Consider the following 17,223-nt stretch of genomic DNA (forward strand, 5'->3'; position numbering starts at 1 on the left):
TGTCTTTTTTTGTCATGCAGTCTTCATTCCACCAGGATTTTGGATGTAGCGGAAAACGGATTGAAGTTCTGGGTATTGTTCGCACAGCTGCCTGTATTAAGGTATCTGTGACGTGTTTCACAGCTTCATCGACTGATTTTCCTTGAATGCTTTGTGGATTAAATATTGCGAGTTCTCTAAATTTTTCCCAGTTGCCCTTTTCTATTTTCCAGCGGGATGGTCTGCTGGGATGGCAGGGAAGGTTCCTGATCAGTGTGGTGATTACTGGGTAGTGGTCACTGCTGTATGGGTTTTCTATTACTTGCCACTTGAATTCTAGTAGGACTGAAGGGGTGCATATGGTTAGGTCTATTGCTGAGGTTATACAACTAGGAAAGTGAAAATAAGTATGTTTACCATTGTTAAGTAGAGAAAGATTATGGTGATCTATTATTCTTTCTATTATTCTTCCTCGTCTGTTGATGTCAGTGTTTCCCCACAGATGACTGTGCCCATTCATATCTCCCATTATACAGAAAGGTGATTGGAGTTCGGAGATTAGTTGGTCTATTTCTTCAAAAGTTATATCTGGTCCTGGTGGTAGGTACACTGAACAGATGGTTATCTTAAATCTTAGTGTTATTCTTACAGCTATCGCTTCGAGGTTGCTGTTTAAAGGAATGTGTTCAGTTGGGATGTGATTATGAACCAAGATGGCTACTCCTCCATGTGTTGGCCCATCTCTTATTCTGTCTTTCCTATACATTGTATAATTTTTTATTGAAAGGGTTTCTCGTTGTCTGAGGTATGTCTCTTGCAGACAGAAGCATATTGGCGTATGTTGTGTTATTAAATACTGGACATCGTCATAATTGGCACGTAGTCCTCTACAGTTCCACTGGATGAACTGATCCATTATTTGGTTTTTCTAGGGCTTCCGGGTTGCTTCCGAAAGGGAGCATTCTTCTGCTTTGTCTTATCTTTTTTAGGATAGTTTGGCCGGTCCATGTCCATATCTTCTTCTGTGAAAATTTCTAATACTGGTTCTTCCGTTGTGTTTATTTTTCCTATTTCCATCTGTTCGGTTTCTTTGGTGTTTATAAGTTTTGGTCGGTTTTCGTTGTGATGCTGATTTGTGGATATCTGTTCTGTGTGAAGATAAATTGAGGTATTCACTGTTTTCTCCTGTTTCTGTGCCTTCAATCCAGTAGATGATTCTTTTGGCATCGTGGAAATTTCTGTTTGAACTTCTACTGATTTATATTGGATTACTGCTTGTGCATATTTTGGCTTGTTTGTAGGTCGTGGCTGTATTATTCTCTTTGCTTCTTGGTACGTTGTGTTGTGTTCTGTTTTATATTTCTGAATTAGTTTCTCTTGTTTCCATTTTTCACACGTTTTTGAGTAGGCTGGGTATTCCCCTTTACAGTTTGTACATTTCAAGATGTTGGCAGAGCAAACTGTAGTCTCGTGTTCTTTAGAATCACATTTTGCACAGGTTGCTGAGTTTCTGCATGCCATTTGTTAACGTCCAAATTTCTGACATTTGTAACAACGCAGTGGATTTGGTATGTATTGTCGTACTTGGCAGTTCAGATATCCTGCTTTGATTGTTGTTGGAGGTTTTGGAGTATTAAATGTTATGATAAGGGTTCTTGTTGGAATTATATTTCCATCCCTTTGGATATTAATTCTCCTCACTCCTGTAACTCCTTGGCTTCTTAATTAGTAGTAGCGGCATGTGATGCAAGAAAGCAAGTGTATGAGCTTATGCAGCATCAGCCAAAAAAAAAAAAAAATCACACCATTCGCTCCAAATGCCTGTCCAGTTCCTCCTTAAATTTATTTAACCTATCAACTTCCACAACAACAGATGGAAGTTTGTTCTAGCAATTAACCACCCGCTGGCTAAAAGCAAATTTCCGCACATCTATTCTAGATCTGTCTTTTCTTAATTTCAATTTATGCCCCCTTAGGTTCGTAATCTGAACAAGTGGAAGGATCCCATCAGAATTAGCGTGCTCAATCCATTCAAAGCCTTATACACCTCAATCAGATCACCGCACAGGTGCTTAGTCTCCAGCCACTGCAATTTGCAGAACTTAAGCCTCTCTTGGTAAGAGGATCCCTTCATTCCCCTCACCAATCTTGTTGCCCTTCTCCGTACATGCTCAAGCAAATCTACATCATTCCTAAAATGAGGCCTCCAGACCTGTACGCAGTACTCAAGGCTTGGCCTGACCATTGCCTTATACAGAGGGACAATCACCTCCTTTTCCCTGCTAGAAAAAATTCCTATATATCATTGACAAAACCCCATGACCTGCCCTGGCAGCCTGTCTGCATTGCTCAGAAAACTTCATATTTGACTGCACAATTACTCACAGGCCTTTTTCATTTTCTACCACCTTAAGTGTAGTACCACACAGTTGGTACGTTTCTCTGGGGTGACTTCTACCCATATGCAGTACTTTGCATTTGTCAAGGTTAAACTTCAGTTGTCACTTCTTAGCCCATCTGCCCAAATTATCTAGATCCTGTTGCAGTAACACACTGCCATTACTGTCATTAACAACCATGCCAACCTTTGTATCATCTGCAAACTTCGACACTAAGCCTGATATACCTTCATCAATATCATTGATAAATATACAAAACAACAGAGGACCCAAGACCGAACCCTGTGGGACTCCACTAATAACATTAGTTCACGAAGAGCAGCACCCATTAATTACCACTCTCTGTCTTCTCCCACTCAACCATCCTTTTATCCATTGTAACAACCTACCCTTAATACCATTCTGCTCCAATTTGTACAATAGTCTTCCATGCGCAACAGTATCAAAAGCTTTCCTGAAATCCAAATATATGATATCAAAATTATTTTTTGCATCCAGTTCCTTTGTAACCACATCATAATATCCTATCAAATTTGTCAGCCAAGACTTTCCCTTAACAAACCCATGCTGTGTCTAAATTATTGCTGAAGTCTTGTCTAGATGATCCAGCAATGCATCTTTAACCAGTGACTCCATTATTTTACCTGGAACAGAAGTTAAACTAACTGGTCTGTAATTACTCGTGTCACCGTTCGACCCCCCTTTGTGAATTGGGGATACATTTGCACATCTCCAGTCCGTGGGGCCTCCCCTGAGTCCAAGGATACTCTCATAATTATGGCTAAGGGTTTGCTTAGTTGTTTTGCCGCCTCCTTTAATATAACTGGGGTGGATAGATCCCATCCACCCCAGGTGCCTTTCTTATGTTTAACTTCAACAATTTCTCCTCCACTTTGTTCTCAGTTATTACAAAATCATTAAGCATCCTGCTACAATTTGATAACCTTCTGCCATTTTCAAACCTTAATAACTCCTCATGTGTGAATGTAGATGCGAAATACTCATTAAGTTTGTTTGCTATCTGAGCAGGAGCATCAACAGTCGAACCATCGATATGAAGTGGACCAATCAGATTCATACACTTCCTTTTAGAGTTTATATAAGTAAAGAAATCTTTGCTGTTTTTCTTAGCATCTTTTACCAAAGATTTCTGGTAATCTGCCTTCGCCTGCCTAACCTCCTTTGTGACCTAATTACAGATTAGCTTATATCTGCCATAGGCTTCTGAGTCGCTTGATAATTTATATGCATCCCATGCATTTTTCTTCTCTGTCACGAGTCTCATTAGTTCATTTGATAACCATTTAGGCCTAAAACCTTGAACAATATTTCTTAATAGGTATGAAACTTTTAGTAGCTTCCACGATTAATTCCTTGAATGCTTCCCACTTAGAATTTACTGTTGGTAACATCGTCAATTGATCCCACTGTAGAGAATTTAAAAACTGTCTGAGACCACTGTACTCAACTTTATGGAAGCAAAAACCCTTTCCTTTACCCCTGATGGTAATTATATCTTTAAGTAAATCCCACATCAGTACACTGTGATCACTGCCACCTAGTAGTTCCTTTATCTGCAAATTTTTAATACACGAATGATCACTGCTGATAACCAGATCAAGAGTATTACTCTCTCTGGTTGCCTCTCAAAAATGCTGCTGCACAAACAATTATCCAATAAATCCACAAAAGTCTTATTAGTGTGTGTGAGTGACCAACCCACATGTTCCAGTCAATATCTGGGAAGTTAAAATCCCCCATTATAAGACATTTTGATTTACTAGCCCACTCTATTTCTCTGTACAATTGTTCATTGTACTCATTCGAGTCATTAGGCCTATAACACACTCCTGCTGTCATTTTTGCTTTCCCAGTGTTTATGTCACACCAAACAGACTCAACAGTGCACTGTTCATCTATATCAACTGGATGCACTCCTTTTGATTTTATGTTTTTCTTAATTAACAGCATAACACTTCCTCCCTTTCCATCTTGTCTATCCTTTCTGTACACATTGTACTCCCCAAATTCCAATTCTGCATTCCTAATATCAGTGTGACACCACGTCTCTGATATCCCAACAATATCTGCCTTTGATGTCTTGACCAACACCTCAAATTCATCAAATTTATTTACTTTTTTTTTTTTTTTTGGTAGTTGTTTTTGTGCTTGGATTTTTCTGGTGCAAAGGCTACTTAGGCCATATTGCACCTATCATAGTAGTTAGTACTAATTTTATTAGCTTCGATGGAAGCAGTTAGAAACGGTTATATAAACCTATTCGTTTCAGAAAGAAAAAAATTCTGTAAGATTTGAATTTTCGCCTATGATATGGCTATGTGACAATTCCTGTAAGTTTGAGAGAGAAATGAATGAAATTAGACGAGAGTTGTTATACAAGATGCATTCCAGGAGTATGTGTTTTATTGTCAGTGGCTTGTGGCAATGTGAACACTGTGGAGGGTCATTACCTGATAACAGGAATAAATGGGTCAAATGGGTGTGGCCTATTCAGGCTGTGGCCAGGACAACCTCTTCTTGTCTGTTTGTGCGAAAATTGGAGGTCCATAATTGCGGTATAGGTTTAATTTCAAGGAGTTTGTTATGAATGTGTGTTTGCCACTGTAGTTTCCATCGTTCCTTACATATATTTTGTATATCTACTTGGTAATCACTGAACGGGACCAGAAAATTCATTGGGGATTTGCTGGATGGATGCTTGGCAGCATCATCTGCAATTTCGTTTCCTGGTATTCTAGTATGGCCTGGGATCCAGCAGAAGACAACATTTTGCCGATGATCTCGGAGATGAATCAATTCTGATCTGATTAGCTGTAGTAGCAGATGAGTAGATGGGGAAATCTTTTGCATTGCTAATAGGGCACTTTGCGAGTCTGTGTAGATTATACTCTTTTCGATTGAGAGATGAGAAATGTTTTCCAGAGCAAGCTTTATGGCATATAATTCAGTGGTGTAACTGCTGCATTCTGTCGGAAGTGACACAGAAGTGATAGTGTCATGGAATACCACTGCTGCACCTGATCCATTTTCAGACTGAACCGTCAGTATATATTTTCGCAAAGTCTGGATAACTTTGTAAATGCGCAGTGTGGAGCTGCTGGATGTTAATACCCGTTAAAGAGTGTTTCCCCCATTGCTGGAAATAATAGTCACAACATGACATGATGACAGACCATGGAGGAACGTGATCTGTAGGTTCTTGGTGGACTTTATTGAGTTGTATATTCTAGTTTTGTGCTAGTTCCATTAACCTAATACCTGCAGGCCTATTTGCTTGTGGTTTGTTTCTATAAAAGATCTTGAGTGGCGGATCATTAAATATTGACCAATTAGGATGGGTCGACTGACTTTGGATTTTGGTTGCGTAGTTCAGTAATAACATCTTTCTTCTGATGTTTAGAGGAGCTTCGTAGGCTTCTACATAGACTTTGCATTGGAGATGTTCTGAACGCACCTAGAGCTATTCTTAGAGCTGAATGTTGATAGGGTTGAGACAAGATAAGGCACTTTCCCTAGCAGAATCAAAGACAGGTGTGCCATAGTCCAGACGAGATCTAATTATGGATCTATATAAGTGAAGCAAGGTGTAAGGATCTGCTCCCCAGGTTGTTGCTGATAAGGCTCTGAGTATGCTCATTTTTTTTTGGCAAGCTGTCCGGAGATATTCAATGTGTTTTTGATAGTTTAACTTACTGTCAAAAATTAAGTCAAGTAGACGAATACTATTTGCTATTGGAATAAGATGGTTATCTAATTGGAGTTCAGGATCAGGATGTGTTTTACGTATGGTACAGAAATGAATGGCAGTAGATTTCTGGCTGGATAGTCTGTAACCGTTTTGTGTCGTCCAAATCTGGATCTGATTTATTGATATCTGCAATTGTCTCTCAATGTAGTTCATGTTTTGACAGTGGCAGGAGATGGTGAGATCATCGGCATAAAGATATGAGTCCACTGTTTTTGGAATAAGTTCAGTTAACTGATTAATTCTAATTGCGAAGAGAGTGGTGCTGAGAACAGACCCTTGAGGGACTCCTTCCTGAACAAAGCTTTTAGAGAGAGTTCCTCGGTAACGAACTTGAAAGGATCTTTGTTCTAAGAAATTTTGGATGAAATATGGCAAATTTCCTCTCAGGCCAAGACAATGTAGATCCTTTAAAATGCCGAAACGCCATGTAGTGTCGAAGGCTTTCTCAATATCCAGACAGACCATAATGAGATGCTCCTTTTTGATGAATGCATTTCTGATGTTTGCTTCGGCTTTAATCATAACGTCCAATGATGATCGGTTTTTACGGAAACCAAATTGATTGTTATTGATTAGGTTTTGGGACTCAAGATACCAAGTCAGACAGCGGTGAATCATTTTTTCGAGGGTTTTGCTCAGACAGCTGGTAAGTGAAATTGGTCTGTAGTTTTGAGGAACAGAATAGTCTTTACCAGGTTTTGGGATAGCCAGAAGGTAGGAATGATGCCAGGAGCTTGGGTATGTATGTTTAGTGAATATTCGATTGAGAAAGAACAGCAGTGATGACTGACTTTGGATTTAAATTTTTGAGCATTATATAAAATATCCCATCAGGGCCAGCGGTGCTGTTCCTTGTGTTGGTAAGAGCATGCTGAAGTTCAACCATGGTAAATGGTTGATTATATGTTAGTGCACATTTGTCAGTGAAATTCAGTTTGGATTTTTCAGTTACACCTTAAATTTTTTGAAATGATTGGTCATAAGAAGTTGAGGAGGACACCTGAGAAAATACAGATCCTAGTGCGTTTGCGATTTCTGCAGGAGTAGAGAGTTCCTGTCCATTCCAGTTAATTAGTGAAGTAGATGTTGGAGGAATTTTGCCATTCAACAATTTTATCTTATTCCAGATCAGTCTGATGTCTGTATTTTTATTAACTCTGGAAGCGAATTTAATCCAAGGTTCTTTTTTTGCTTTCCGTCTGATATAACGGGCTCTTGCTCTAAGTCGCTTATAATTAATAAAGATTGGAAGTGGTTGGATGTTTGTGGAATCGATTCCAAGCTTTGTTTTTCTCTTTTTTTGCATTGTTGCACTCTTCATTCCACCAGTAATTTAATTTTTGCCTTTTCCTGACTTGGTATTGTGGAATTGCAGCGGTTGCAGTTGTTAGAATTTGGTTTGTTATATGTTCAGTAACATGGTTGATAGAAGAGCACTGTATGATATGGTTGTTGAATGAGACAAGCGAGCTATATTTTATCCAGTCAGCCTTTGGAAATTTCCATTTTACTGGATTGTCTGTTGGTAATGAACAGGAAGTGTGAACCTTGCATATTATTGGGAAATGATCGCTGTTGTGAGGGTCGTTAAGAGTTATCCACTGGATACTTGGATAGAGCACTGGAGAGCAAATGGAAAGGTCTATTACGGAGGTTGATCCGGTAGGAAAATGAACATAGGTAGGAGAGCCAGTATTCAGCAATGTTAAAGCCTGTCTATCTATTAACGTTTCGACAAGCTTTCCACGCCTGTCTAAGCTGGAAGAACCCCATAATGGGTGATGAGCATTAAAGTCACCTAGTAGACAGAAAGGAACTGGTAGTTGCAACACAAGATCTTCGATTTCCTGAATAGAATATGGACGATTAGGTGGAAGATAAATTGAGACCAATGTAACGGTGATTCCAATTACTATGCGAGTGGCAACAGCTTCTAAAGAGGTTTGCAATGGAATGCATCTGGAAGGAACTTGAGTCCAACAGGATAGCTACTCCTCCATGAGCACTATTAGTGTCAGATCTATCTTGTCTGTAGATAGTGTAATTTTTGACTGTAGTGGAAACTTGGGGTGTCAAGTTGGTTTCCTGTAGGCACATAGCTACAGGATTGAAGCAGTGAATTAGTTCATTGATATCATCAATATTGCCGTGAAAACCTCTACAATTCCATTGAATGATGTGTTCCATTATTTGGTTTTGTTCGTGGAAAATGTATCCGACTGCTTTTTATAAGTTGATTGTTTATGACAGTCCGGTTTTGGTTTTTCTTTTCGGGGAAAAGTGGGACGTCCCGATTCATTGCTATCATCCATATCATCTTCTGCATGTATTTCAAGCAGTTCTTCTTGACCGATAGAATCATCTGTATCTGCTTGTTAGACATGATACTTTCGTCTCAGTAAAATACGATCTTTGCAAATTTTCTGCTGCCTGACGATGCGGAGGTCTCTGGGTTGGAATTGTGAGTGGCGTGTTATTGCTTTGGTCTATTGAATTTGGTTTAGATGGATGCTGGATCAAGAGTACTGATCGTGCCCAGTCTGATATTGATATCTTTGGTGAGATGGATACTTCAGTCTGACATGCCACTGATTCGTGTCTGAGAGTGGTAGAAGCATAAGTGCGTTTTGGCATACTTAAGTTGATCTGTTTTTTCGCTTCTTGGTAAGAGACTTTATTTTCAATTTTATATTTTTGTATTTTTTTTCCTATCTTCCATAGTTCAGTCTTTGGAGTAGGCTGGATGTTTGCCACTACAATTAGGACACTGTGGTGTTGGAGCTTTGCATTCTGCTTGCGTGTGATTCTTGCATGCAGTTTGGACATATAGCATCTCCACGGCATGCTGTCTGAGAATGGCCGAACTTTTGACATTTAAAGCATCTGAGCGGATTTGGGATATATGGCCTAATGCGGCAATTCAAGTAACCTTCTTTGGCAGAACCCGGTAGATTTGGAGTACTGAAAGTCAAGATTATGTTTCGCGTGGGAGTTAAGTTGCCGTCTTTTCTGATCATGATACGTTTTTGCATGAGACGCATTTTGATCTTTTAGCTCCTGGACAATTTCTTCCTCAGAAACATATAATAGATCCCATTCGGAGATCACTCCTTTGGAAGAATTTAATGTGTTGTGTGGGGTAACCTGAATTGGTATTCCGCTTAAAGAAGTAAGTTGCAGTAGTAATTCAGAATGTCTTGAGTACGATGTCTCTACTAGTAGATCTCCTGATTGGAGACGTTTAACCATTTTTGGTGAACCTGCAGCGTTTTCTAGGCATCTCTGGATGATGAAAGGTGAGAGCTTGCTCACAGGTTGGGATGACAAAGAGTGTATTATGAGGAAAGCTGGAGATTCCTGTTTCCTAGAGTTCTTTTTTTGTCTCTTTGAAAGAGAGAAGTCATTGTCGATGTCATTGTCGTGTTCATGTTGAGAGCACTTTGGCTCTAAACGTGGAAATTCACTTATTTCCATCTTTGCTCCTTTTCACCCCAAGGGTTGGTCCCCCCCCCAGGTTACCAGCCCCGCCACGTGGAGGCAGGAGCGGTGCCACCAGTGACCAAGCGGTTGTTTAAGTTAGTGGATTTGGTTAGTGATATATATAAAGAATAAGAAAAGAAAGGTGGATTGCCTTTCTGGGTTCTTACTTTTGACTTTTAAAGCACAGAACCACTACAAGTAAATAAAATAACAGCCGCACTGGAAAATAAAGAAACTATATCACTTTGGAGATCACTCTATAATCACTGGAAGAAAATCGCTTGTCACTATTGCTTGGCACTCGGGGCCCCCTGGGAGTGTTACTTTCCTCTCCCAGGTTACCAGCCCTGCCACGTGGAGGCAGGAGCAGTGCCTCTTAGTGACCAAGCAGATTAGTAAAAGTGAGAATAAGAGAAAAAATAATAAAGGCGAGTTTCCTTTCTGTGTCTTCCAAAGAGCTGTTTCACCAAAAATAAAGGGAATTTAACAATGAAAATTAAAGAAACTTGTATATTTTTCAGAACACACTATAAATCGCTTAGTCACTAATAAATCGCTTGGCACCTGGCGCCAGGCACATTGGCAGCTAAGGCCATAATGCGCCAAGTCAAATTTAAAAGGGTACTACACATTTTGGTAGCTAGGCTACCATGTCAAGCAATTAACTATTATGCAATTAGCAATTAACCATTATATTCTATTATATCAAGCAATTAGCAATTAACCATTATATTCTGTCATAGCATTTTATCCTTTTTAGGAAAGTGAAAACTGCATCAATATCAGATCTGTCATCTAATATTTGTTGCAAAGTAGGTGTGATTTGCACTGCATAGTTTGATAAGGTGGTGGTTTGCCATACTCCATTATAGAGAGGTCAGTCAACAATGTGTTGGACTGTGATTTGAGCAGCTGTCATGTGTTCTTCGCTGACTGGTCATAGTGGCATAGTGTTTGGGGTAAGGCGCCACCGATTGTTTCCCAGATCTGCGCCATAAGTACTCTTGTTAAGAATAAAGTGCTCTGTAAAAGCCAGAATTGAGTGTGTGTGTGCCTTATGTTAGAGTTGTGTTTCTGGTTATTTGGCCTCAGGGTTCCTAGTGGGACTCTACGTTGCCTGCTACCACTACTGGGAGGCAAGCCAGACACTCCATTTACTCTGACTAATTCCCGCCAGGGTCGCTTGACGGATAATTGTCTGGTCATGTAGATAAGTTTTTTTTTTTTTAATGAAAACCCCAAACACGAGAGGTATTAGAATCTATAGACTTAGTGCCGTGCATGGGTTGAGGTTGAGAAGATAAAAAGATATTTGTTGACATTAGACTTGAACTTCTGTAGATTCTAATTTTCAGGAAATACGTATTTTTCCAAAAAAATAGAAGTTCATCATCACTATTCATCATCACACATGAATCAGATGACATAACAAGGCTGACAGTAGAGGAACCAGTAGCAGGAAGTGATCATGGAGTTCTACGGTGGATGATGACGAGAGAGGTAGCAGAAGTAAAAGGCAAAGGAATGGGTTTTAATTTCAGAAAAGGAAATTACGATGCCTTAAGGTACTACATGGCCTCTATTAACTGGGTAGATATCGCGCAGAGAATGAATACAATTGAACTGTGGTACGCTTTTAAAACATTAATCACAGATGCCTTGAATGCGTATATACCATTAAAAAAATACTCCACGAGGAGGGTTCCAAGTTGGATGACTAGTGAAGTTGCCGCATTACTTGAGCAGAAAAAGGTGGCATGGAAAGGTTACAGAACAACAAAAAGTACTGAAGCCTATAACAGCTACAAGGTGATGTGTAACAGAGCCACAGAAAAGGTTCGACAGGCAAAGGCAGTTTATGAGAAATCACTAGCAAACAGAGCAAAGAGGGGGGATAAAGAATTCTTCACATATATAAATGCCAAGAAGAGCAGGACAAACCAGATCGGACCTTTATGTAAGGGAAAGGGGATAGTAATAAATACACCAGCTGCCGTTGCAGATGAACTCAACAGTTATTTTGCATCGATATTTACAAATGAAAAGCCTTTTGTGGCAAAGGGAAATTGTGGGAGCGAAGTTAAAAAATATGTAATTAATGACATTGAAATTTCGCAAGATTATTTAATGAAAAAACTTTCGAGCCTACAGACCAGTAAGGCTCCTGGAGTTGATGGAATATACCCTATAATCTTAAGAGAGGCGGCAAGCGAGTGCATTGAACCATTGAGGCTAATTATGCGAGCATCATTAGACTCTGGGGAGATTCCCTTGGATTGGAAAAGTGCAAATGTATCTCCCATACATAAGGGTGGCTCTAAAAGTGAAGTTGGAAATTATCGACCTGTCAGTCTGACTTCAGTAGTAGGGAAAATCATGGAGGCAATGATCAAGGGTGGAATTCAGGATCATTTGGATCGAATTGAAATTCTCAAGGATACTCAGCATGGTTTCGTAAAGGGAAAATCATGTTTAACAAATCTGGTTCGCTATTTCGAAAGGGTCACTCACGAGCTGGATTTAGGGAATAATTTCGACATTGTTTATTTAGATTTCAGCAAAGCTTTTGACTCAGTCCCACATGAGCGGTTGCTTTATAAGCTGGAACAGGTTGGAATCACTGGGAAAATCCTTAGATGGATAGAAGGATGGCTTCAGGGCAGGAGGCAGAGGGTTGTGATAAATGGCTATTCCTCAGATTGGGTTGATGTAAGAAGTGGGGTTCCCCAAGGATCAGTATTAGGACCACTGTTGTTTTTAATTTTCATAAACGACATTGATGAAGGGATAGAGGGCGTGATGTCTAAATTTGCAGATGATGTTAAAATTGGTAGAGTAGTTAATGATCACTGTCAAGCTGAGCTTCTTCAGAGAGACCTAGATAGACTTCAAGAATGGTCAGAAAAATGGCAGCTGTGCTTTAATCCAACAACAGTAATCCCAAAATAACTTATTCACTTGGTGGAGTTCAACTAAACCCAGTACTGGAGGAAAGGGACTTGGGTGTTACGATACGGTCAGACATGAAATTCTCTGAGCATTGTAAACAGGTTGCAAGGAAGGCCCATGGTGTCCTATCAATGATCTATCGAACTTTTGCAAGTAGAGATAGGGACGTGATAATCCCATTATATAAGGCTTATGTTAGACCACACTTGGAATACTGTGTTCAAGTATGGAGACCGCACCTGAAGAAAGACATCGAGCTTCTTGAAAGGGTGCAAAGAAGGGTAACTCGCCTGGTGAGATCGGCAAAAGGGCGTCCTTATGAAGAAAGACTTCGAATATGTGGGTTGCAGAGTTTGGAAACTAGACACCTTAGAGGAGATTTGATTGAGGTGTTAAAGGCTCTGAGAGGCATCAGTAAAATGAATGAGGACAAAATTTTCAAGATTATAAATGATGCTAGAACTAGGGGACATAAATTCAAGTTACGGGGGGAAATGTTTAGATTGGATTGCAGGAAGTTCTATTTTAGCCAGCGAGTTATAAATTACTGGAATAAGTTGCCTTCATGGGTGGTAGAGGCCGACAGTTTGGGGAAATTCAAAGGTCATCTGGATAGTACTTTCGAGTAAGGGAAGCACATAGGATGATAGGTTTAATTTCCTTTTTATTTATTTTTTATTTTATTAATTATTATTATTTAGTTATTTATTTTTATTTTTTTGTTTTTATCATTGTTTTGTTCGGATTTATTTTTTTTAATTTTTTTTTTTTTTTTTTTTTTTTTTTGGCTGGTGCAGCATAAGCCATAGGCTTTCTTGCACCATGCGGCCGTTACTAATACTAAGTCAAGATTATGTTTCGCGTGGGAGTTAAGTTGCCGTCTTTTCTGATCATGATACGTTTTTGCATGAGACGCATTTTGATCTTTTAGCTCCTGGACAATTTCTTCCTCAGAAACATATAATAGATCCCATTCGGAGATCACTCCTTTGGAAGAATTTAATGTGTTGTGTGGGGTAACCTGAATTGGTATTCCGCTTAAAGAAGTAAGTTGCAGTAGTAATTCAGAATGTCTTGAGTACGATGTCTCTACTAGTAGATCTCCTGATTGGAGACGTTTAACCATTTTTGGTGAACCTGCAGCGTTTTCTAGGCATCTCTGGATGATGAAAGGTGAGAGCTTGCTCACAGGTTGGGATGACAAAGAGTGTATTATGAGGAAAGCTGGAGATTCCTGTTTCCTAGAGTTCTTTTTTTGTCTCTTTGAAAGAGAGAAGTCATTGTCGATGTCATTGTCGTGTTCATGTTGAGAGCACTTTGGCTCTAAACGTGGAAATTCACTTATTTCCATCTTTGCTCCTTTTCACCCCAAGGGTTGGTCCCCCCCCCAGGTTACCAGCCCCGCCACGTGGAGGCAGGAGCGGTGCCACCAGTGACCAAGCGGTTGTTTAAGTTAGTGGATTTGGTTAGTGATATATATAAAGAATAAGAAAAGAAAGGTGGATTGCCTTTCTGGGTTCTTACTTTTGACTTTTAAAGCACAGAACCACTACAAGTAAATAAAATAACAGCCGCACTGGAAAATAAAGAAACTATATCACTTTGGAGATCACTCTATAATCACTGGAAGAAAATCGCTTGTCACTATTGCTTGGCACTCGGGGCCCCCTGGGAGTGTTACTTTCCTCTCCCAGGTTACCAGCCCTGCCACGTGGAGGCAGGAGCAGTGCCTCTTAGTGACCAAGCAGATTAGTAAAAGTGAGAATAAGAGAAAAAATAATAAAGGCGAGTTTCCTTTCTGTGTCTTCCAAAGAGCTGTTTCACCAAAAATAAAGGGAATTTAACAATGAAAATTAAAGAAACTTGTATATTTTTCAGAACACACTATAAATCGCTTAGTCACTAATAAATCGCTTGGCACCTGGCGCCAGGCACATTGGCAGCTAAGGCCATAATGCGCCAAGTCAAATTTAAAAGGGTACTACACATTTTGGTAGCTAGGCTACCATGTCAAGCAATTAACTATTATGCAATTAGCAATTAACCATTATATTCTATTATATCAAGCAATTAGCAATTAACCATTATATTCTGTCATAGCATTTTATCCTTTTTAGGAAAGTGAAAACTGCATCAATATCAGATCTGTCATCTAATATTTGTTGCAAAGTAGGTGTGATTTGCACTGCATAGTTTGATAAGGTGGTGGTTTGCCATACTCCATTATAGAGAGGTCAGTCAACAATGTGTTGGACTGTGATTTGAGCATGGCAGTTTGGACAAGAAGGCAGGTCTGAGGAAGAAAGAAGATAAAGGTGAGTAAGGTGGGTATGTCCTATTCGTAATCTTTCAAGTGTGACTTCTTCCTTTCAGTTCCAGCGGAAACTAGATGGCCAAGACTGGAGTTTCGGTTTAATCTGAAGGAGTTTGTTGCCTTCTTGGTTTTGCTAGATGGTTTAATTGCAGTGAGATCTGCAATTGTACATCCATTACGTTCCAGGATCGATGAAGGGTGTGAAGTATATTTGCCCTTCATTTTTCGAACTTTGTCCCAGATGGCTTTGGGATTGGCAGCCCGTGTAAGGGAAGATGAAAATTTGATCCAAGATTCCTTTTGGCTCTGACGTTTAATGTACCGTGCTTTGGCACATGCATGTTTGAAGGCTATTAAATTATCTGTGGTGGAGTAACGACGAAATATTCCCCATGCTTTGTTTTGAGCCTTCCTAGCTGCTGCGCATTCTCCATTCCACCATGGTTTTGGAAAACGTGGAAAGCAGGGCGATGTCCTTGAAACTGCAACTGCTGCTGCCTGGATTATACTTTCTGTGATATGTTTTACTGACTCATTAATTGGCTCCTGGCTGACTATAGTGATATTGAACATTGCCAGAAGACAAAAGGTATTCCAGTCGGCATGATCAATCTTCCAACATGATATCCTCGACTGGTGACCGAGTCCAGATTTTCTGTACCAGAGGATGACTGTTGGGGTGTTTACATTGTTTTCTGTAGGTGACTTCTGTGGGGATGATAGCACTGAATGAGCCCAATCAGCAATTGAGATAGATGGTGGTACTGTTACTGCTGTTGACTGGTATTTTTTGGTTGCTGCAGCATACATGATTTTTGGCATATTGAGCATAAACTTGATTCCTAGCTTCCTGATAGGTGACCTTTTGTCAGACTTTGTACTTCTGGATCTTTTTGCCTACTCTTCAGAGCTCGCAATTTTTTGAATATGCTGGCCTTTGCAATTTGGGCATTGTGGCTTTTCTGCAGTGCAGTCAGTTTGTGCATGATCTTTGGAGGAGCAGTTCAGGCATGTAGTGTCCCCTCGACATACTGTTTGCGAGTGACCAAATTTTTGACACTTGAAACATCTGATTGGGTTGGGAATGTACAGATATACTCGGCAATTTAGGTATCCGGCTTTCACACATGATTGTAAGGTAGGTGTATCGAATGTTAGAATAATGTTTCTAATTGGAACAAGTTCACCACCTTTTTTAATCATTATTCGTTTTGCTGGATGACTTGTTCTTCGACTATCTCATTTTCAGCGACATTCATCAGGTCCCACTCAGCTATTACTCCTTTGGAACTATTTAGTGTAGCATGATAGGGATTCCTCCAAAATTTCTTTGGAGTCTTTTCACCATTTTTGGTGAACCAGCCACACTTTCTAAACATTTCTGAATTAGAAATGATGAAAGGGCACTCATAGGCTTGGATGAGAGAGAATGGAATATAAGGAATGTTTGGATTTCCTGCTGATTCTCATTTCTACATTGTCTTTTTGATTGCGATATGTCATCTTCAGTTTCAATCAGGTCACGAGTTGAACGTCTAGGCTCAAGTGCTGGATAATCGCCAAAATCCATGGTTGCTCCTTTTAGCCCCGGAGGATAACTTTTCCCCCAGGTTACCGGCCCCGCCACGTGGAGGCAGGAGCAGTGCCACCAGTGACCAGTGACCAAGCGATAAGAGGTTAGTGGTTATATAGGTTAGTTCTATATACAAGGAGAAGAAAGGTACCTTTCCTTTCTTTTTTGAAGAGCTTGCTTATTTATTCAGAAGAGCAGAAATGAAATAATTTTGCAAATAAAGACTTAAATTCTCAGTAATCTGCTGAAGTGAGAACTATTATTATACAATGAGTGTAAATCAACAATAACTATATACAAAGAACTGATAAATCATAATTTTCTTGCCATAAATTTTCAGTTTGCTTACCAAATGCAAGAGGAGCAGGTGAGCGATCCTCAAGACTTGAAACTGATGCTGTTTCCCAGGCATTACTTCCATTTGCAGATGAGGGCCTGATACTTCCCCGTCCAGGAATGGATATAAAGCTGGATATTGATGACTTCTCTATAAATAATTTTAAAATCAAAACTATTAAATTAGCTTTAATTTTTCATTAAAATAAAAATTAATTCACCATGTATTAATTTGCATGTGTTTATATAATGAAGGTTCACTCTCAATCTGTATTCGTTGTTGAAAGACGGTATTAAATTTTTTAAGAGAATTCTGTTAACAGTAATAAGGTATTACCTGGAACAAGATCTAGAAAAATTAAGCAGATGGGCAGAAAACTGGCAACTGAAGTATGAGTGAAAAATGCAAGAAATTGCATAAGGG

General features: G+C 39.5%; 1 protein-coding gene across 1 annotated transcript in view; it reads right to left on the reverse strand.

The window, feature by feature from the left end:
* pkaap (A-kinase anchoring protein pkaap) overlaps positions 1-17,223 on the reverse strand; it is a 392,730-nt gene that overhangs the window by 347,412 nt on the left and 28,095 nt on the right. The window contains exon 2 of the mRNA XM_090388075.1: positions 16,813-16,950. Coding sequence (XP_090244201.1) covers positions 16,813-16,950 — 138 coding nt within the window. The remainder of the gene's footprint in view (positions 1-16,812; positions 16,951-17,223) is intronic.

Source organism: Mastigoproctus giganteus, chromosome 13, assembly GCF_048544385.1.
Source record: "Mastigoproctus giganteus isolate SK-2022 chromosome 13, ASM4854438v1, whole genome shotgun sequence".
NCBI lineage: Eukaryota > Metazoa > Arthropoda > Arachnida > Uropygi > Thelyphonidae > Mastigoproctus > Mastigoproctus giganteus.